At 42.9% G+C, this 22,431-nt stretch overlaps 1 protein-coding gene across 3 annotated transcripts in view; it reads right to left on the bottom strand.

Annotated features, from left to right (window-relative positions):
* Positions 1-9,444: 9,444 nt before the first annotated feature.
* Positions 9,445-22,431, bottom strand: part of CARMIL1 (capping protein regulator and myosin 1 linker 1) — a 317,490-nt gene continuing 304,503 nt past the window's right edge. The window contains exons 34-38 of one of the 3 annotated variants that reach the window (XM_060109371.1): positions 22,181-22,262; positions 20,251-20,454; positions 18,923-19,063; positions 16,501-16,650; positions 9,445-10,374 (exon numbers count right to left, since the gene is read on the bottom strand). In XM_060109371.1, coding sequence (XP_059965354.1) covers positions 10,238-10,374; positions 16,501-16,650; positions 18,923-19,063; positions 20,251-20,454; positions 22,181-22,262 — 714 coding nt within the window. In that variant the 3' untranslated portion in view covers positions 9,445-10,237. The remainder of the gene's footprint in view (positions 10,375-16,500; positions 16,651-18,922; positions 19,064-20,250; positions 20,455-22,180; positions 22,263-22,431) is intronic. The other 2 variants (XM_060109372.1, XM_060109373.1) reach the window with 2 other exon arrangements.

Genomic DNA, 22,431 nt, shown 5'->3' with positions numbered 1-22,431 from the left:
ATATGATGCATTGACATCTTGGGGCCTTGCTGACACTGGAGAAACTGCCCCTCCCCGGGTTGGCCAATTCCTAGAGATAGTAAACAGCGTCTGCCGTCTGCAGGGAGTGTGCCTTTCGTTTGCAAAGTAACCAATCCAGAACCCACACACTCACCACCTACCTCCCCACTCAGGGCCACTATTCCCCTGACCTAACCACTCCAGGGCCAGGTACCAGCAAACTTGGGACGGCCACCGTACTCCAGAACCCACTGAAATTATTCAAACTAACCAATCCTAAATCTCCTTACCCTGCCTTGCCTGTTCCTTCCCACAGAAACTATAAGCACCTTATTTTATTGCACTTTGCACATGTGGTTTCGTTTTTTGGGTTTTTTTTTTTTTTTTCACAAATTGAAGGTTTGTGGCATCTCTGCATTGTCAGATGATACATTTTCTAGATTAGCACTTTTTAGCAGTAGAGTTTTTTAAATTATGGTGTGTACCTTATTTTTTTAGATATAATTCTATTGAACACTTAATAGACTACAGTATAGTTTAAACGTAACTTTTATGTGCACTGGGAAACCAAAAAATTTGTGTGGCTTGCTTTATTGTGACATTTTCTCGCTTTGTTGCAGCGCTCTGGAGCAGAATCTGCAATCTTCAAGGTGTGCCTGTACCATATAGACTCTTGCCCATGTTCCCCCCCACCCCCCGGCTCCCCAGAGGTGGAAGATGGGGTGTTGGGGATGGGTGAAATGGTGAAAGGCGTCAAAAGGTACAAACTTCCAGTTATAAAATAAGTCATGGGAATATAATGCACGCCATGGTGACAGTAGTTAATAGTACCGTATTGCATATTTGAAAGTTGCTGCACACAGTGGGGTGCTGCTCCAGGACCTGGCTTCAGACCTGTAAGATCCCCTGCGCAGTAAGCCATTGATGTCTGTCACAACAGGTGGAAGACATTACAAGAGGCCTATCTGAGTTGTCTAGTAACGCAAAAACAAACAGCGTTTGGGGCCTAGAAGAGCTGTATGCGCGACATACAAGACCCCCATGGACATCAATAGTGACCAAGGGATCCACTTTGTCAGCCATGAAGTTCAGGAATGGGCCGATAAGAATGACACACACCAGCATCTCCCCCCGCCTCACAACCCCACTGCTGCTGGGCGGTGAATGAGCTGCTTCAACAACAACTGAGACGGGAAACCCGCTCCTTCAACATGTGGACACATCCCAGGAGCGCTCGTCCCAGGGCTAACGCCATGTTAACCCAGAGGCAACTAGTCCACGCCATTCAGGTTCAACTGTTGACCACTGAAGGACCGTTGCCAACTGCTGGCCAGGACGATAACTCACTTTTGCCCTCGCCGCAGGCTCTACCCCCAGGGGAACACATTATAACATGGCCCTGGGACTGACAGGTGAGTCTCTGTGGTTTGGGTTTCCTGCCTCGTGGGGAAGAGGATTAGAAAGGGACTTAAGAGGTTTCACCTGTCTCCTACCCAGCCCCACCTAAGAGGACTAAGGTAATTAATCCGGGCCCCCTACTGGAGAAGGGCACCATGACACTAACCCTGCAGTCTGTTCTATGGCCTCTCCAGTATTCGGCCCTGGCTGTGGGGACTGAGGGTAGACAGGCCGCGGGGTCCTGCAGGCCAGGACAGAAACCACGGGCAGGGGTGGTGGTATCTCAGAATGCTGTTACTGCTTGTATTTTGCTCAATGGTCGTCATCTTCCCTGTATTGTGCCTGTTAAACACCTTACATCTCACCCCTAGTCTGAGCAGAGGGAATCTGTTCACAGACTGGGCGACAACAGTGGCCTCACTGTGAAATGAGTTTGACGGCTGGGTCTACAGGGAGACGCCGTCATGGTCCTCCTCTGGCCCCTCCATGACCCGATAAGCACCTGGCTCCATAAGTTTGCCCACCTCTTGGCCCTCTGATACTCTTCAGCTGCTGTTGTCTGTATTGCATTTGTGGTAGCTGGTTGCAGTTCGCCTCTGTCTACCTGACCCCTCAGAAGAGGGACAACGAGGAAGAGGGGTGGGCCAGGACTGTAAGGGTCACGCAGGGTGTTTAGGGATGGAGTGTATGGTCAGGTCGCCCAAGATAGCTGTTGCTCCCTGCACATCCCCTGCTCCACCGACACCTGAGTCACCTACGCCCTCCTCACAGGAACGTGCTTTCCCCCTGCCCCTTAGGCCAGAATGGCTTCACCTGCTAGTTTATTAAAAGGAAACATCGGGGGCCTCCCTGGTGGCGCAAGTGGTTGAGAGTCCGCCTGCCGATGCAGGGGATACGGGTTCGTGCCCCGGTCTGGGAGGATCCCATATGCCGCGGAGCGGCTGGGCCCGTGAGCCATGGCCGCTGAGCCTGCGCGTCCGGAGCCTGCGCGTCCGGAGCCTGTGCTCCGCGACGGGGGAGGCCACAGCAGTGAGAGGCCCGCATACCGCAAAAAAAAAAAAAAGGAAACATCGGCCCTGGTGAGGGGCTGTGAGGGAGGTGCCCTGGCTGCCGGTTTCCCTGGTAACTAATGAGCCTAACTAACATTGGTCAATTTCCCCTATAAATGGTAGACCACCCCCGCCCCCCCCACCACCACCACCACCACTGTAGCAAAGACTGCTGTTGTGTCCTGCTCGCTGGCTGCCTCACACGGTGGGGTGTTGCTCCAGGAACTGGCTTCAGACTTGTAAGATCCCCTGGCCAATAAGCCGTTATGTGTCTGTCGTTGTCTTCCGGGTCTTACTTAGGTCTTGAGGATGGGCAACTACAAGGCTTGCAGGCCTGCGGGGTGCAGCCCAATAGAGTATTACAGTGGAAACTAATCACATTGATGTGTACAGTTACTAAAAATATTTTTAAGACAAATTTTGATTTAAAAGTGAATGCTTTAGAGGTGAATGTGCTTTAGAGGTGAACGTGCTTTATCAATTTATTAAATAACACGGTCTAGCAGGATATCTCGTAACTACCGTAATTCTGAGTTGTGATGAGTGTGAAGGATGTCTTGCAACGCCTGCAATGATTGTAAACTGATAAGAAAACATCCCCTGTTGCTAATACAACTGTGGCTTGTTGCATATCCTCAAACTGAAGAAAATGCTAAATTGCAAATGAGGTTAAAGAAAGATGTAATTTTCACGATCCAAGTTCACAGATGCCTTGAATCCTACCCAGCCCGTGGCCTGCAGGTTAAGGACCTTCTTTTAGAGTTTGGAAAATCAGTGGCAGGTGGACAAGCTGGTCTCCTCTTTGGACTGAGTCTGGCTTCAGCTCAGGGGCACTCTCCAGGAGCCCAGCAGTTCAGGCCAGCAAATCATATCTTTGTTAGCAAATGGTTCCCCCTGCCCTCTGGCCTGGAGTGGGGGGAAAAGCCATGCTTTTCCTTTGCAATCTTGGGCAATGAGGGTGCCATCAAGGTATCTGGGATGGGATAGAGCAAGCTCGGCAACCTTTTGCAAAATCAGTTTCCGCTCTATAGAAATGGAAGGGCATGGTGCTTCTGACCCCTTATCTCCATCAAGAGTTGGGTCTTGTGAGTCCTAAATCTCTACAGTTATCACAAAGTTTGATTTTTGTCATTACTGGGCATGCCTCATGGTCACTTTACACTCATGAATCACTGGTATTGGACATGATTATTTCTTTTTTTTTAATTAATTTTTTAGAGTATAGTTGCTTTACAATGTTGTGTTAATTTCAGGTGACAGCAAAGTGAATCAGTTATACATATACCTATATCCACTCTTGTTAAAATTCCCTTCCCATTTAGGTCACCACAGAGCATTGAGTAGAGTTCCCTGTGCTATACAGTAGGTTCTCATTAGTTATCTATTTTATACATAGTAGTGTGTATATATGTCAATCCCAAACTCCCAGTTCATCCCATCCCCCCCTTCCCCCTTTGGTAAGCATAAGTTTATTGTCTACATCTGTGACTGTATTTCTGCTTTGCAAATAACTTTATCTGTATCATTTATCTAGATTCCACATATAAGTGATATATGATATTTGTTTTTCTCTTTCTGACTTAACTTCATTCACTCTATGACAGTCTCTAGGTCCATCCACATCTCTGCAAAGGGCACTATTTTGTTCCTTTTTATGGCTGAGTAATATTCCATTGTATATACGTACCACATCTTTATCCATTCCTCTGTCAGTGGACATTTAGGTTGCTTCCATGTCTTGGCTATTGTAAATAGTGCTGCAATGAACACTGGGGTGCATGTAATCTTTGTGAATTATGGTTTTCTTCAGATATATGCCCAGGAGTGGGATTGCTGGATCATAAGGTAGCTCTGTTTTTAGTTTTTTAAGGAACCTCCATACTGTTCTCCATAGTGGCTGCACCAACTTACATTCCCACCAACAGTGTAGGAGGGTTCCCTTTTCTCCACACCCTCTCCAGCATTTATTGTTTGCTCATTTTTTGATGATGGCCATTCTGACCTGTGTGAGGTGATACCTCACTATAGTTTTGATTTGTGTTTCTCTAATAATTTGTGATGTTTAGCATGTTTTCATGTGTCTGTTGGCCATCTGCATGTTTTCTTTGGAGAAATGTCTATTTAGATCTTCCACCCAGTTTTTGATGGGGTTGTTTGTTTCTTTGATATTGAACTGCATGGGCTGTTGGTATATTTTGGAGATTAATCCCTTGTCAGTTGCTTCATTTACAAATATTTTTTCCCATTCTGAGGGTTGTCTTTTCATTTTGTTTATGGTTTCCTTTGCTGTGCAAAAGCTTTTAAGTTTAATTAGTGGATACGATTATTTCTGATGTCCATGGATCATCCTACTGATGCTGAAGAGAGTGGGAAGCAAGAGATAAGGGGGACGTCATCACCAAGATGCGAATTGTAGCCTTGGAAGGGAATAAGGTTACCTGGTGGTGTGATCAAAGTGAGAAGGTGGTCCATGAGGAGCCAGCCTCAAAATAATTTGATTACTGAGAGAACAGGCTTCCAGGACTGGCCAGGCCACAATGTGAATGTGCCACCAAAGGGTCAGATGTCCCCTTGAACTCTTTTGATCTCATAAGTAGGAAACAGCCTGCCTTTACTCTCCCCTCTGAGGACCTGAGAGAAGACGGTGACCTCTTGACCCCTTGGATGGATCTAGGAACATCCCTAACATGAGCTGCCCCCTGTACCAACACCTCCCACTCTGCAGGCCTGGTTCCAGGGCTCCCTCCTCCATGGTTACTGCCATGCGTAAGGACCCTGTTCTACGGAAGAATCCATGTACAGCACACCTCTGAATTCTCTTCAGGGATTCAGTGTCTAGGAGGTCAATGCACATCTTCCCAGCAGTGGTTTTTCTGCATCCAGCCAGGCTCCTCTGATCATGTGGAAGGAGTGTCTGCTACCTTGACAATATTTGTCTTTGAGATAATTCCTTCACACCTTAAGAAACAGGTTAAATGTATGCTTTTATTGTGAAAAAAGACTTCATGATCACAGTATGGCAAGGAGGTGCAGACTTGTGCCTAATCCCAAAGTACTGGGTTGGGTATGGATGCATGAAACAGGCCCACAATGTAAACGGTGCATACAGTGTGACAGCCTCATTCTGAGTTAAATCTAATGCAAGCTGTAATTAGAAAGTATGGATGTATCACACTAGTTCTATTCATATTTGCCACCATTGAATAACAGCATGGATATTACCCTTGGAGGGATACCTAGTGTGAGAAATCTCTAACGGGGGAGAGCATCTAATTCATAAGAAATTTTTCCTTCACCAAGGAAGCTACAAATTCAAGGTGTGATTATGGAACAAGGTAAAAATCTGACCTTAGACCAAGAAATCTTTGAGATGCAGTGTGTGGGTCTCACGTGCTTTGTTCTACATTTTGAACCTTGGCAGTTTGGGGGATGGTGGCCAACAGTGATCAACATTCCAAACCCCAGGCAGACGACCCTGGCTCGGGGCAGGTGCTGAGTGATCCAAAGAAGCCAAATTCATTGCTCTGCCATGTCTAGATGTGAGACAAACATCACATAGATCTTAATATACATTAATTATGTTACCAGCAGATGAAATTGATGGCCCATGTTAGTGAATCAAGCTTCTCCTGTGCTCAGCTTTGTGTCACATGAGGTGTGTGTGTGAGCTATAGTTGCAGGGGGCTGGGAGGCTCCAGTAAAACAACTCGCTGAGTAGTTTGCCCAGCCCCAGGCCTGTACTGTGAAGGAGGAGAGGTGAGGGCCAGGCTGCTTCAAAGCATGGATTTTTTTTTTTCCCCTGCGGTACGCGGGCCTCTCACTGTTGTGGCCTCTCCCGTTGCAGAGCACAGGCTCTGGACGCGCAGGCTCAGCGGCCATGGTTCACGGGCCTAGCTTCTCCACGGCATGTGGGATCTTCCTGGACCGGGGCATGAACCCGTGTCCCCTGCATCAGCAGGCGGACTTTCAACTACTGCGCCACCAGGGAAGCCACAAAGCATGGATTTTTAAATTTTATTTATTAAAAAAAATTTTTTTATAAATAGTTTTTTTTTTTTAATTTTTATTATAGTTGACTTATAATGTTGTGTTAGTTTCAGGTGTACAGCAAAGTGAATCAGTTATACATATACATATATCCACTGTTTTTTAGATTCTTTTCCCATATAGGCCATTACAGTGTATTGAGTAGAATTCCCTGTGCTATACAGTAGGTCCTTATTAGTTATCTATTTTATATATAGTAGTGTGTATATGTCAGTCCCAGTCTCCCAGTTTATCCCTTCCTCCCCCTTACCCCCTGGTAACCATAAGTCTGTTTTCTACATCTGTAAATCTATTTCTGTTTTGTAGATAAGTTAATCTGTACCCCTTTTTTAGATTCCACATATAAGCAATATCATATGATATTTGTCCTTCTTTGTCTGACTTACTTCACTTAGTATGGTGATCTCTAGGTCCATCCATGTTGCTGCAAATGGCATTATTTCATTCTTTTTTTATGGCTGAGTAACATTCCATTGTATATATGTACCATATCTTCTTTATCTATTCCTCTGTCAATGGACATTTAGGTTGCTTCGATGTCTTGGCTATTGTAAATAGTGCTGCGATGAACACTGGGGTGCATGTATCTTTTTGAATTATGGTTTTCTCCAGATATACGCCCAGGAGTGGGATTGCTGGATCATATGGTAGCTCTATTCTTAGTTTTTTAAGGAACCTCCATACTGTTCTCCACAGTGGCTACACCAATTTACATTCCCACCAACAGTGTAGGAGGGTTCCCTTTCCTCCACACCCTCTCCAGCATTTATTGCTTGTAGATTTTTTTGATGATGGCCATTCTGACTGGTGCAAGGTGATACCTCACTATAGTTTTGATTTGCATTTCTCTAATAATTAGTGACGTTGACCATCTTTTCATGTGTCTGTTGGCCATCTGTATGTCTTCTTTGGAGAAATGTCTGTTTAGATCTTCTGCCCATTTTTTGATTGGGTTGTTTGGTTTTTTGATATTCAGCTGCATGAGCTGTTTGTATATTTTGGATATTAATCCCTTGTCAGTTGCTTCATCTGCAAATATTTTTTCCCATTCTGTGGGTTGTCTTTTCATTTTGTTTATGGTTTCCTTTGCTGTGCAAAAGCTTGTAAGTTTCAATAGGCCCAACTTGTTTATTTTCATTACTCTAGGAGGTGGACCATAAAAGATCTTGCTGCAATTTATGTCGGAGAGTGTTCTGTCGATGTTTTTCTCTGAGAGTTTTATAATATCCAGCATTACATTTAGGTTTTTAATCCATTTTGAGCTTATTTTTGTGTATGATGTTAAGGAGTGTTCTGATTTCATTTTTTTCATGTAGCTGTCCAGTTTTCCTAGCACCACTTATTGAAGAGACTGTAGCAGGGATTTTAAAGTTCTACTTTGTCCAGTCAAAACTCAGGAGAGACAAAACGAAAAATCAAAATGCAAGAGAAAAAATACACTCTCTTCATCCTTCCATTTTCCTTCATCTTCCCTACTCTGTCTTCCTACTCTGGTCTTCAGCAATTTGGCCAAGGGGTTGGGTTCTGGGCTAAATGAGAGTCGGGAATGCAGGTTCCTAGTTGACTGCATACCTTAGGAAGAGCAGGACCCCAAACACAGCAGTGACAACCCTTGAGGGTCTGAAACCTCTATTTCCTTAGCACCTTATAGAGTGGACATGAGGGTCAGCCTCAATCTAGAGCCTTCTACCAAGACCTCCTACTGGGCTCCTTCAACAACCTATAGAAGGTGTTGGTTAACGTTCTTGCTCTGAAGAAAAAAAGAGGAACAGGAAGAGAATGAACTCCAAATGGTTTCTACAGCAGGGCCACACTTGGGCAGTGCTTTTAATCTAGCAAGTAAAAAATGCTAAATCTTTTCATGGCCATCTCAATTTAGGATTTGCACACTAGGGGTTGAGGACAGGTGCAACATTTTTGAAAAACCAGGGCTGCGCTTCCTCCTTAGATTTTCTGTTGTAATTTTTCCATATATTTTCTTTCACAAAAAAGAAATGAGTCATTGTTTTCCCTTCAAATTTGCAAAATTTCCTCTGGGAATATTATTTTGCAAATGGAGAGTGTTAAAGTGGATCGTGAGCAGAAGCAGCTGGATCACATGGAGAAACAAGCCAGCATGGGGCAGGATCAAAGGCATGAGAACATCTTTTCTACCACAGGTGGAGCTCCCCATCGTAAATAACCAGGTGTTGGTTATCCTCTTCCTATATTTTCAGTGGCCATTTTTTAATTGCAGTTTGACTTCTTTCCAGCACCTGACACATGCCTGCCCAATTGCTGGCCAATGGCCTCTGCAAAGTAGACCCAGACCAACCCATGTTAAACTAAGCCAAAATAAATTTGGAAGGTCAGCCTGCCCAATCTAGCCATCCAATGATGCGTCCTCAAAACAGAGTGATTCCTGGCTTTTTTGGCCCCTGTTTGGTATATCTGGGATGGGGTGTGAATGACTGATAGCCTCATTCTTAGTTTAGGGCTTGCACACGGCACCAGTAGGATAACCATGGTCTGTAACTTAGGTGAAGATTCCCAGACCCCTCCTAGCAGTAGTCCTGCTCATCTCACAGTGCCTTGGTATTTTCTGAGCGACTCAGGCCCCCACTCCATCATCTGGCCCTGTCATTTGGCCTGAGTGGGCTCTCTTGGACACTCATAATGTAACCTTCCGATGAATTTCATCCTTTCGCCAAAGGTGAGAGCAGGCTATGGAATTAGCAAGTTGCATTTATTTGGAATATAATAGGTTTTTGATTATCTGGGAACTGTGGTTATTGTGGATTTTTGGAAAACAAAGTTCATCACTACAAGCCAATCCTCACTAAAAAAGTCACTGGAGAAAGTCACAATTCCACTTGTAAAATCATTTTATTGGTATAAATATACATATGAATAAAATACCTTCAGCATGTAATGTAAGTGAATATTTGTGAAATGTCTTAAAAAGTAGTAGTTTGATTTTTTTACAGGTGTCAAAGTATTCTCTCTTAATCACACGTTAAAAGCTAATATGCAGACAGAAATTAAAGGCCTTCAAAAAACACGAATATTCATAAAACCTCATTCCAGTCAACTATATACATTAATCTGGGCACATGGTAGCACCAGCCACGGGCCTTTCACTCAGTTCTTAACTTGCTTGTTGATGGTATCACAAAGGTCACCAGACCAAGTTTAAATGTACAATTCCACATTGGGAAGGAAGAAGTTCCCCACGGGAGAATGCAAAAACCATACCCAAGATCTAATATATATAATTTATACAAATTATTAGTGTGCTCTGTTAATATAATTACAGTGTGCAATTGCATACATCAAGAATAAATTGCTCTATCAAGTCAAGTGCAGATTTGACACAGGTACATGCAGCAGTACCCCAGGGTCAGCTGGATGGTGTTACTTGTGAGTGTGTGTCCAGTTACTTTGTTTACCTCCCAAGACTCATCTTACAGGGCAAACTAGCTGCCTCAGAGAAATTCAAGTAGGGCCCATGGGATAATTGCTGGCATTCACTGAAGGCATATGAAGGAATGCATAGAAATCAAATGCTAAGGGTTGGGAGAAGATCAGACATGTGCTTTGATTACTGAGAGATGGATCTTTTTCAGTTTTGGGGGGGCGGGAAAGGACAAAGGAAAAAGCACCAAGAGAAGATGCTTAGGAAGTAGGAAGAGGTGTTGCCCTTGGTTCCTCTCTGATGGCCAGCAAACGCACCCCGCATGGTAAGACTTCTACATGGGTGACCATTACACAAAAATAAACTCTTTTTCTGCTTCTTCCCCAGAGTCACTGGATTTGCTGCCTTGCTGGCCATCTTTACTGGAGGACCACTGCTTTTGTTCTTGACACTCCTGGGCCTGCTGGCCCCAGCTTCTCCTGGACACTGAAACAGAAAGGAAAGGAAGTCATTATAGTTGATGAAAAAGAAGATGCCAGTGGCCTGAGCAGTAATGGGGTGAGATGCAGGGGTCCTGAAGAGTGGGAGGGGTCGGGATGAACTTGCTCAAAAACAACTTGCCAAGTACACTTCAAGACTCTAGACAGAAATTAAAAACAAACCAACAAAACAAAACAGAAAAACCCCAGTCTATGAGAGGGTGAGCCTCTCATAGATGTGGTTGACCATCTGAGGGCAAGGACCCCAGAAGGTAAGGGTGTGGGTGGGAGCGAAGGGAGAGGCCAGGAAGGAGGAGCACTGAAGCCACTGTGCCCCAGGTGACCTCCTCAGTCACAGCTGCCCCCTCATGCAGCGCAGAGCCCTGAGGTGGACCATTTAGGGTTGGCCATCCCTGCTTCAGGGACGGGATATAAGCAGAGGCCCCAGTAATCCTTGTCAGGGTTTTCTATGTCTTAGAAAACCTCAGTTCCACTCGCTAGGAAATGTTTAAAGTCTTGTAGAGATGAATTAATACTGCCTATATTCAATCCTCTAGGAACCAGCCTCCAGGTAAAAAACTACCATTTTTGTTGCCTGTTCTGCTCACATATAAATATGAAGGATCTGCTGTGTCTCTACAAAGCAACGATGAGAGAACAATCACCGGACTGAGCCTTTGTGATGTGTCCTGCCAGGCGCTCTGTTTTATCATTGCTACTCTTCACAGCTACGGGGTAGGTTCCATAAAACTTGGAATCGGGATTTAAACCAAATCTTTCTCCAAAGCCCATGTTCTTTCCAACTAGATCATAGCTTCACTGCTACTATACCTTGGGAAAGGTTCAAATGCCACACTCCAGCATGACTGTTAAGGGTTATTAAATATTACCCACCAAGTCTATTGTAGAGACACCACTTAAGCTAAAAATACCAAACCCATGCACTGTGTGGCTTGAAAGAGTACAGCTACCTCACTACTCAGAAGTTTAAATGATCCAACCAGGAACATAGCCCTGGAAAAGCAAGAGGATTCATTTGCTGCTTCTAATCATTTCAATGTTAGCATTATGCTAAAAAACTCATCTTGGTTACTTAAATGTTTACTCTGCTAAAGAATGGTTTCAGGAAGTGAAAGCTCATGAAACCTAATAGTCCAAATGCAAACATAATAAAGTACTTCTCCTGCCACTCCTGCTGTCAGGGCCAGATTCTGACCTCTAGACAATAAAAATTTAAGTTTAGTTAATTACATTAAATTGAAATTACTCAATTCTGAAAAGGATAAACTTTCAAATCTCACCATACAAGTAAGTAATTTTTTTTTTTTTGTGGTATGCGGGCCTCTCACTGTTGTGGCCTCCCCCGTTGCGGAGCACAGGCTCCGGATGCGCAGGCCCAGCGGCCACGGCTCACGGGCCCAGCCGCTCCGCGGCATATGGGATCCTCCCAGACCGGGGCACGAACCCGTATCCCCTGCATCGGCAGGCGGACTCTCAACCACTGCGCCACCAGGGAGGCCCGAAGTAAGTAATTTTTAAAAATTTTTTGACTTCTTTTTACCCAACAGCTTTGAGCAAATTCTCAGATGGAGGGGAAAAGCAATGAATAAATGTTATATATTTTTATTTTTTAGCTTGAATTGGGTAAAAAAATTAAATGTGTTTGTTTGGTCCTTTGAAAGTTGTTAACAAGCCAGGTTTTGGAAAAGTAAATAATTTTCTATAAATAGTTTGCCCTTTATCATGAAGCCAATTTGATAGTATTCAATAATACTCAAAGTATTTAAGTTCTCAACTTGTGTGTGTATTATGAACAGGAGTTAATAGAGAAAATTTATAATATTTTCATCTTGAAATACTGTGCAATAAATAATCTAACCTCAAAGTAGAGCATTACTAGTGAAAACTGCTAGGAAATTTTATTCATTCATTTTAAAACTAAAATAAGTATTACTCAAAAATTTCCAACACTACAAGCTCTAAGGAAGAAATAAGTATGGTGATACATTGCTCATTTGTCTTCAGAGCAAACATATTAGCTTTTTTTCTTAGATTAAAACTTTTCATCCTTCCCAATATTTTAGGCTTCCTTGAAATCCCAGGTCTAACTGATGTTACATGATATGACATCAGACTACTCTCTAAAAATGGAGAAATTCATGCAATCAAATATGTTTCTGTCACAGATAAAAACCGAGAACCTGGACCAGGGCTAAGCGAAACTGAGAGAAATCCAACACAGGAATCTTCCCTGCAAAAAGTAAGATTGTCCTTTAGCCTCCATCCAAGTGACACTAGTTTTTGAGTCCTCCAGGGATGGCGGGGGGCAAGTTAACAGGCTGCTTTCTGAGTTGGTACCAGTCGTGAAAGGAAAAATTTTAATTTGTCCGACAGTCACTGAGAGGAATAGTAACATGCTCTTTCTGGGGGACTGTCACAGCACTTCACTAGGGCGGTGCCATTATCTAAAAATTTATTCTAAAAATATTCACTGTCATTGATTTAACTCTACCAATTGTGAATGTGACAATCAGTCTAGTACCAGGCTGACATTTTCTTTGTATCATAGGTAGGCACCTTTCTTGGATAGGAAAACTGAGGCATGGTGAGATCAAGGAACTAGTTGCACAACTAACTTTGAGTTTGGAAGCCAAAGCACACAGTATTAGTCCAGATCACTAGTGCAAACAACTTTGTAGGGGGAATGTTCCTTGTCAAGTTTGTTTTCCAGCCTTTAGGCAGCATTATTTGATTGCATGTGATTAGGATGTTAATTACAATTATATTGAAGTAGGTTCAATATTTCTGAATTTAGACTCTCTACTAATTCAGAGAAATCTGAGGCAGCCTGCTTTAATGTGTGAATTCTTACATTAAAGAAGTGTAGTAAAACAATCTAATTTTTTTAATATACTGTATAAGTCAAGCATTAAAGTGCTGGAGCATCTCTATATATGTGTCTATACACATATTTATTACCATTCCAGGTACCATTAAAATTATAAAAGATACTTGAGTAAGTAAACAGGCAATGTGTTCAACAGAGACACTCCATGTATATTCATATCCTGTCTACAGTGGCGATAATTGGCCCAGAGAGGCTCAAATGTGAAATCTGTCATTCTTGAAGATGATCTGATTTTGCGTATATATATATATGCAAATACATATATATGCTAATTTTAAAGCTTCTGAAATGTGCATATAAATTCAGAATTAGAGATTCATATAAAAATTTGAGCTTTTCTTCATTTTAAGCTCCACTGACCTCCATATTTCCCAGGAGAAAACATTATGACCACCTTAAAATACTACTCAGCAGTCGGCCCTGGTTTTTTAATACTCTCTGGCAAGGGCCCAAAGTGCCAACCAACCATTAAATTTCTTTTGAAGAATTCATATAGGGGTAGGAGAACCCAGATCTGGTGAAAACTGGGGAACAGAGCAGTTGCTTACAGACAATAAGCCGCAGCCAAGGTTTTGGCTACAGGTTGAATTATGGAAGAAGAAAGTGATATATGTAAAAGGAATCTCACAATAAGGTGGCCTGTACAAAGAGAATGCATTACAATGCATACAAAGCCAAAACCAACTATTTTCTTCAAGAAAATAGGACATACTCTAATGAACACCTCAGAGCTTATGATTAAACGTAGAGAGGAAATGCTATGAAATTCATATCACTTGAGGCAGTTACAAGTACTTCCAGGAAAAGAAAGTAAGCATTTTACCTGTCACATCAATATTAAAATAGCCACACAATTCAAACAGAATAATCATGATAAAAATAGGTAGCATGCTTTGAGAACAATAGCCTCTGTTTCACGGATACATGATTTAGGAAAATAAGAAAGCTATTAGCATAAACAAAGCTGTTCTTAAAACACTTAAAGTACACACTGTGGTTTAATAGAATTGCTCTGCTGAATGCTATTTGTTAACCAGGAAACTATTCAGAAAGACTGCTACGCAATTCTCAGGGGTGAAGACAAGTGCTGGGAATCGGCACTAACAAAACAGGATTAAAATATTATACATAAAATTACTTTAATTGAAGCTCCTGTAAAGATTACATTTTTGGTTTCTTGTCCATAGTTCAAGAAATCAAGACAGCAAAGCAAATCAAGATGGTCCTATTTAATTCCATCAAAATATGATGCAGCCCATCACAATGAGAATTTTAAGCCAAAGAGGTCATGAAAAAATCAGAGAGACACAGAATTTCTTGCCTTTCTAGGATTTGGCTTATCTCTGGCTTCATCTTATTTCTACTCTAACTCAAAGCCTCGCTGGCTGATCCATGTGGTACTGGCAGGCGGGCTCCTTGTCTGTGTGTTGTATAAAGTGCTCTAGTGACCTCTTGAAGAAGGAACATTACTTTGTATCAAGTGGTGCTTTGTTACTAACAAGTGATATGAGTCAACTGATGCAATAGTTCAAATGTAAATTTCCAAAATCTAGAAACATCTATGTAACCTTGAGTGTCCTTATCAAAAGAGGCACTATATAGAGATAGAGCTTCTGATTTAATATACTCTAAGAATTAATTCTCTCTCTTCATAAAGTAAGTGTCTTAGGTGTTCATTTATGTAATTCTTCTGTGACTTGAAGACAACAGATTTTCTTAGAAAATCTCTTGCAGGGAAAAGAGTTACTGTAATTGTGTGTCTATGAACACACCTACCACAAAGGAAGTACTTTAATAGTGAAGGACTAAGTTGGTTGGTTTCCTCTAGGGCAAGTGCTACTCGGCCCAAACAGAATGTTCCATGCGTATCTACAGACTATGGACTTCGCTTTATGTGGTGGGCGTGTCCTTAACTCCACCCTGTCATGTGGCTAGTGTGTGCCGGGCCACCAGGCAAGTCAGAGTATGTGGCTCATCCAACAGTACTGGCCAAGAAGGCTGATTCCAAATGCTGTTGCTCGAGGAGGGCTGGTAGGTGTTTTCTTTGTTGTTTTTGTGTTTAAATCTGTCGAGGGAAGTACTCAAAGACAGTAGTTCCTACTTGAGAAATCATAACTCAGTGGGCTACTAAGCTCTAAGGTGGGAGAGGTTTATCAACAATAAGTGCTAACGTTTCAGAATGGTTTAGCCTTTTAAAATAAAGGGAAATTATCCCTATTATAAGGTCACTTCCAGTGCCCTGCCCTCTTGAGGGATGTGGGGTTATGGCTAGACTGCGGGCCTGTGGGCACTTTATCCCTGGAGCCAAGACACTCATATGTTAACCTCTGATAAAGTTTTACAGAAAGAAAAAAAGCCTTCTTCTAAGGGAAAAAGTCCCTTAAGGAAATTTCACATATCAGAATATTTTATATTCTTTTTCTTTTATGATATTAAAATTTCCTTTAAAAGACTTTTCAAGTCATATTTATAAAAAGTTATCAACCAGGGAGATGATGAATAGTCATAGAAAAGCCATTTCCTCTCTGAATCAGCAGTGCTTGTTCTAAAATTTCCCATTGGAGACGAAAGCTGATTTAAAGTCTGTCTCCTTTTTCTCTCCTGGGACTATCCTCACCTGAAAATAACTTTACAGAATTTACTACAGTGTCAAATGGCAGAGAGAAGTTACTGAGTAACTGCTGTAAAATAGTATAAATTGTTCCTAGAGGGTGAAAAGTTAATTGGTACTTTTCCTTTCTTACTAAAGGGTCATGAAATGTCCGCTAAAAGATCACGTGCATCCTTCCCTAAAAGAGTGTAAGGTAAGGTGTTAGACCAACATTCTCTAAAGGATAAACTGTGCTACTCTAAGAATATCTGACCCCATCCCAGTTGAAATCTAAGAGAAGAGTAAAGAGAGAAAGGGAGAGAATAGGAGACATGACCCTGAATATAAAAATAAACCTCCACGATCACAGAAATTTGAAAGGACAAGTCACCATACTCCAAAGTAGCTTGATCCTCCTCATAAGAATTTCTAAATTTAGATTTTTAAGTCAATACTTTTTGCCCCCAATGCAAGGACCATCCTGTTGCCATTTAGAAAAGAAAAAAAAAAAAAAACAGTTTATGAATAATCCCTAACCCAGTCCCAGGATAGAAGTTACTCAATTAAAGTTTGTTTTTGTTAGTGCCAGTTCATAAGCTTTGGGACAGTGAGGGATGATAATTGAAGACTCTAACCATTTGTTGGCTGTGACTTCCTGTGCCCAATTGCATTCACTTCCTCTTCTGCAATGGTGGAGTACAGTTTTGAAGGTCTTTTCCCTCTACTGGAAGGCTTGCCACTGTCATGATCTGAATGCCTTTTGTAATAATCTCCTCTTTGCACTACTGAGGAAAAGGGATTCATTTTACCCTTTGTAGTAGCAAATAACATCATGTTGACATTAATATTAAAAAATATTAATATATAAAACTTAAATATCAGCTTACCCACCCCACTTAAGATTCAAGGAACCTCCAGTGTTGGTCCTGAACAGATATACCGTTATCTACAGAATTCAACAGCCAACATTATGGAAATGTCGTGCAAAATGAGGTGAGCGCTGAGTCTGCCCCCAGAAGATACTAATAAAAAGGCCCCCGCATTACCATTTCGATTCCAAGATGGATTAACGAAAGTCACATTCACTATGGAATAATCCAGAAGGATCACAGCCATTTACCTGTTTCAGAAATGAGTTGGGCACGCTAGTCCAAAGGGAGGCACAGAACAAGGAAATGAAGTAACCAGCATGAATAATGTACAAGAAAATAGGAATGAGCACAGCAGGAACATTTTTCTAAAGAAAAAGAGAGGGCTCACAAGCGGCTCTCCTTCCTGGGCCAGCTTAGTGGACAAGCTGAAAAATAAACTGAAGTCAAAATATTACCACCTCAGACATTTACAAACCGTGCTCAGACCTCAGCTAGATTTTCAGTCCAATTTCAGTATCAAGCGACATCATCAGAATGATCTCGGTGATTAACTTATCCCGGATGCCAGAGGGGAAAGCAATGGTCTCCCCAGCTCTACAGTCTTTAGCTGGAAAGATGGGGCTACAAACCATCCATAGTATTTGCTGCTGGGGGGAGTGAGGAAGGGAATCAAACTCTATCCCTGAAGCTATGAAATGTCTGAGAAGCAACTCATTCATTCCTAAGTTCCTGGGCAAAGAACACCTGAATTTTTCAAAGCAGCAATGGGCGCACAAGCAGCATCCAGTATTTCACCCACTTCGTTAACTAGAGGCTCCATGGTACGTGCTGTTACTCATGAGGCTGGTGGGTGACTCTAGGCCTTGTCTGATCATATAGCCAGGCGTCTTAGAAAACATCATTTTTCAAAAATGTTAAGCAATTATTTCTTGTTCAACCTTCTCCCCCTTTCTTTTTAATCCTTCCATCTGAGATGAGCATTCCTACTTACCCCTACCATCCCTCCATGCCTCCCCATTTCTCTCCAACAAAATTCTCTCAGGCATTTTCAAAGCTTCCTTATAAGTAAAGATGTAAAGTCAGCAGTTGCAGAAAGATGGGCAAATGAGGGGTGGGGCTGTGTGGTGTGAGTGGGCCTATCAGGGACACTCGCTGGCTCCAGTCTCTGACCTGGCACCACCAAAGTTTCCTCTTCCTACACCAAGACTTCCAAAGGCTGTGGCTGTAATACCAAGCCCTGTATCACAAACACTATCTATTAACTTCAACCCAAGACCATCATGAATAAAAGAAAATGGCCCAAGGGAGGAAGATGTCAGAGCGGTCAAAGAATTCTAGAGCATCAAACAATAAAATAAAACCAAGCAACTCCAAACCACACTGAGAGCTATCTGGACATGGGTGACGATGGCTCTAGAATTTCTTTATAGGTGGGGCTTAGAGATGGCAATTACATTACACTTTATGAAGGACAGAACCTCAAAGGCAACTGTGCATTGAACAGAATGGGAGGAGTGGGGGAAAGACCTGGTGGGGTGCGGAAGACACCCCGAACACCCCTCGCCTCCACTGCTACCGACATTTGATCTGATTCTGGGAGATGAGATTCAAGTCCCGGGACTACCTTGTTCTGCTCCCACCTCAGCAAATTAGAGGCACACACTGGTGCCATGATGCCCTGAGAGCATCCATGCAGATGACACACTTCTGAGAATGAGGATCATCTGACCTCACGACTGAGCGAGCTAACAATCCACAGCGTCTCCCAGGCCTGTGTGAGCTGCTCCTGAACCATAGCAACGTGACTGACCACCAGGGGGAGCTCTTCTGAGCAATGATGGGACCTACAGGGAGCAACCAAATGAGTCACAAAACAATGAGTGTGCACTTCTAATACACCGGGAGTCAGTTCAGGAGCATCTAGAGATTATTACTACAAAGATCTTTGGGCTGAGTGTCTCCGTTATGCTTTTATTCCCTGTATATGGTCCTTCTTTAAGACCCAGTGTCACCAACAATGTTGAATCAAGTTTCTGAACAAAGAACTGCACTGGTTCCAAAATTTAATCCAAGGGACGCTGAGCTGACCGACAAACTCTAGGATACAAGTTGAGTCCAAGATTAATTCCTTCCGCTTGAAATGACTCTCCTTGCGGAGAGCTCACTCAGAGAAAAAATGTCTTACCTTCCCGGGAAAACGTCTTGGGACTGGGCTGTGGGCTGCCCTGGCTCTCTCTCTCCTTGTCCGAAGGAACCTTTTTCAGGACAGGCGGAAGAAGAGCGACTTTAGGGGAATCCGGGCTGGATGGAGAGTCTGGGATGTCCTCTATGGAGACACAAAGACATGAATCAACCTGTCTCACAAACTGGATTCCTAAAGTATAAGCTGGGTTAATCTTTAAAAACAAATGACTAATAATCTTTTTAAAAGCAGCAGAGAATTTTTCTGGCCAAAAACTAGCTTCATAGCTCAGTGAAGTAACAAACAATAGAGAGAAAAATAATGAAAACTTACGAAGAGTTAAAATCTGCAGATGTGAATTTATCTTGCAGATAGAATTTCAATTTCAGAATTTCAGTGAGCTGGTATTTGAAAATTAGACTGTAAGTGAAATAAATACTCCCTCTGCCTCAAACACAAAGGCTATTTGCTTCTCTTAAAATACGTGATAGTTATAACACATTGCCTTTACCTGTTGTCAAATCCAGTAAACTGGTCACCATATGTATATAACATATATTTGCGCTTTCAGGAGTGGAGGTGCACATACCTACACACACATACTGAGATCAGTAAGAATAACTTAGAATCATGGACTTTGAGAACCAGAAAGGACTGTGGTGAGCACTGTACAACTGGAGAGACTGAATGACCTGCTAAGCTAAAAAGATGGCAAAATAGGTAGGATTAGAACTCTCGTCTCTTAATGCTAAAGGCTGTCCTGTTTCAGTCTAATTGAAAGGATTAACTGCATTGCACTCCTTTCTCTGCTCTATCACCAGCAAAGTAATTCTCAGTTTGGGGGGGGGGGGGCTGGGCTGTGGTATACACAGACGGTGGGGCTGTGTGCCCATGACACGTTATTTACAAAAACAGGCCCATAGTTTGCCAAGCCCTGTTCTAAACCCTAAATATTTCACAGGCTATGGGATTAAAAACACAGCAACTTCTGCATTCCCTATTTGTGGGCCTCATCCTTAAACTGTGGCCTTCTGGAGGGTCGGAGCACCAGGACACAGCTTTCAGAAAGCTACACTGAGCCCTGTCAAGGGGTCAGCACCCCATGAGGCTGCTTTATCCATCCTGCCTCTGAGCCGTAGCCCTGAGCGCAAGGACAGTCCCTGAGTGGGTGACCTCAGCGCTGAATGAAGGCACCCGTCAGCCTTTGTCACTCTGGCAGGTTTCTCATGGCCCCTCCCACACACACGCCCCCTCCATGTTCACCAGCCGCCCCGGAAACCAGCTGTGGAGGCCCGGTCATGGTGTCACTTCCTGACCAGCAAAACCCTTACCAGGCCGTGAGGCGGTTCTCGGTTTCTGCGGGATGGTGGGCCGCACCGGCAGGCTGGGTTTGGGGGACTGCAGGAGGGGCTTCGGGCTGGTGGGCCTGCTGGAAATGCTCCGGGACCTGGAGCCCGCCTCCACCTTGAGCTCTGTTTTGGTGTTCTTTTCTGGTGTTCCCAAACCGAAGCGGTTCTCTGGATGCACTTTAGGCACTTTTAAAATGAAAATGAGTACAAAAAGCACTTTACTGTAAAAATCAAAGGTGAAAGAAACCAGCCCTTTGAAGGTGGAAGTCTGGTGCAAACTGCTGTAATGGTTTCTTGTCATTTCTCATCAGATATTTTATTTAATTGAAGTATAGTTGACTTACAGTATTATATTAGTTTCATGTGTACAACACAGTGGCTCAATACTTTTATAGATTATACTCCATATAATGTTATTATAAAATATTGGCTATATTCCCTGTGCTGTACATTACAGCCCTGTATCTTATTTATATAGTACCTAGCAGTTTATACCTCTTAATCCCTGTCTTGCCCCTCCTCCCACCCCTCACCCCACTGGTAACCACTAGTTTGTTTTCTGTATCTGTCATCAAAGATATTTTAGAACAGGAACATGCTCTTCTAGCATGTTTTTAGAATCAAAACACGCTGGTGAAAGACAAAAATTCTTGCTAGAAAAATGGTGAATTTCGTGGTGCTCTTCTGATCACCCTTGACTATTCCAGAGATGACAAGCCTCATATTTAATAGGGTACATGTCCATACGTGTGTATAGCGGGGAGAGCAGGCCTCAATCCACTTGAAGCCGTCAGATCTTCCTTAGATCTGGCACAAGGTACAGGTCTAACCAACTGCAGGTGCCTCCATTCCGGAGGACAATCAGTTAGGGGTCTGGCTGCAGGTCCTGGGAGAGGAGCGCTGTGCTGATGCCCAGAACCTCAAGTCTAGTGAGAACCACTCCAGGAGCATCAGCTCATGCCCCGCCTCCATAGCTTTTGCTGCCTTAATTATCCAGATAAGAGGCAAAGATAAGCCAGTTGAATATGAGTTTTAGTCCAACTCTTACCTTATAAAGATGCTATAGCCAAACACAAGAACGTCAAACAGTAAAATGAGGTAATTTCTGCACAATTTACAAGTAACTCTCCAGTCTGCATCTAAAGTATCTTACTCGCTTTCTGCACCTGAAAAGTCCGAGGGTCAAAGGAAATCGGATATTCAGGAATATTCAAGCTGAAAGAAAAGAGCATCCCCTCACGTCAGTTAAAAAGGCCTCCTCCCATATACCATGTATGGCCTATTTTTAAAAACATCAGTAAAACAGAAACAGATTCATAGATACAGAAAACAAGCAGGTGGATTCTAGAGAAGAAATGGGTAGAGGGATGAGTGAAATTAGGTGAGGGAGATTAAGAGGTACAAACTTCCAGGGACGAAATAAATGAGTCACAGGGATGAAACGTACAGCATGGGGAATACAGCCAGTGATTTTGGTATAACTTTGTACAGTGACAGATGGTACTTGACTTATCATGGTGATCATTTTGTAATAGAAATATCAAATCACGGTGGTGTGCACCTGGAACTAACACAGTGTTGTAGGTCAATTATACTTCCATAATTAATTAATTTAATTTAATTAATTCATCAGCCATGTCTCCTCTCCAAATGCCCACAGTTTAGGAGGACTTCTCAATGAAGTCTCTTCCCTTTGGGAAACAGGGAAAGGTGCCCTGCCCAGATGCCAGGCTACTATGGTGGGAGGTGTCGGGCAGGTGGAGGGCTGTGGTCTTTCAGGTTAAAGCTGAGAACATGTAACACAGAGGCCCATCCTTGCTCTCCATCTTTATTTGCCTTCTGTCAATCACATTTGATGCATGGAATCAGAACATGTGTTTCTTAAGGGGGTGACGGCAATGGCCTGACTTACCTGCCCCACCTCCATCCAACCGTTCTGTGCTGCTCAAGGCCAGGCTGGAAGAATCCTGGGAGATGGCATCATTTCCAAGTTTCTAAAAAATTCAAGTGCCCCGCCCCAAAAGTGCATAGTTTTTTAAAGTGTAAGAAAAAGAACAAAGCAGATAATAACTGGCAACAAATAATGGCTCCTTAACTCTACTGTCATTAAAATGACTGTGTCCGACCTCCCCATCTCCCTGAGGCTCTGCTGCTAGAACAAAA

Source organism: Mesoplodon densirostris, chromosome 10 (assembly GCF_025265405.1).
Source record: "Mesoplodon densirostris isolate mMesDen1 chromosome 10, mMesDen1 primary haplotype, whole genome shotgun sequence".
In the NCBI taxonomy this organism is placed as follows: Eukaryota; Metazoa; Chordata; class Mammalia; order Artiodactyla; family Ziphiidae; genus Mesoplodon; species Mesoplodon densirostris.
The sequence above is the reverse complement of the archived record's forward strand: the minus strand, read 5'-3'. Positions and strand labels throughout refer to the sequence as shown.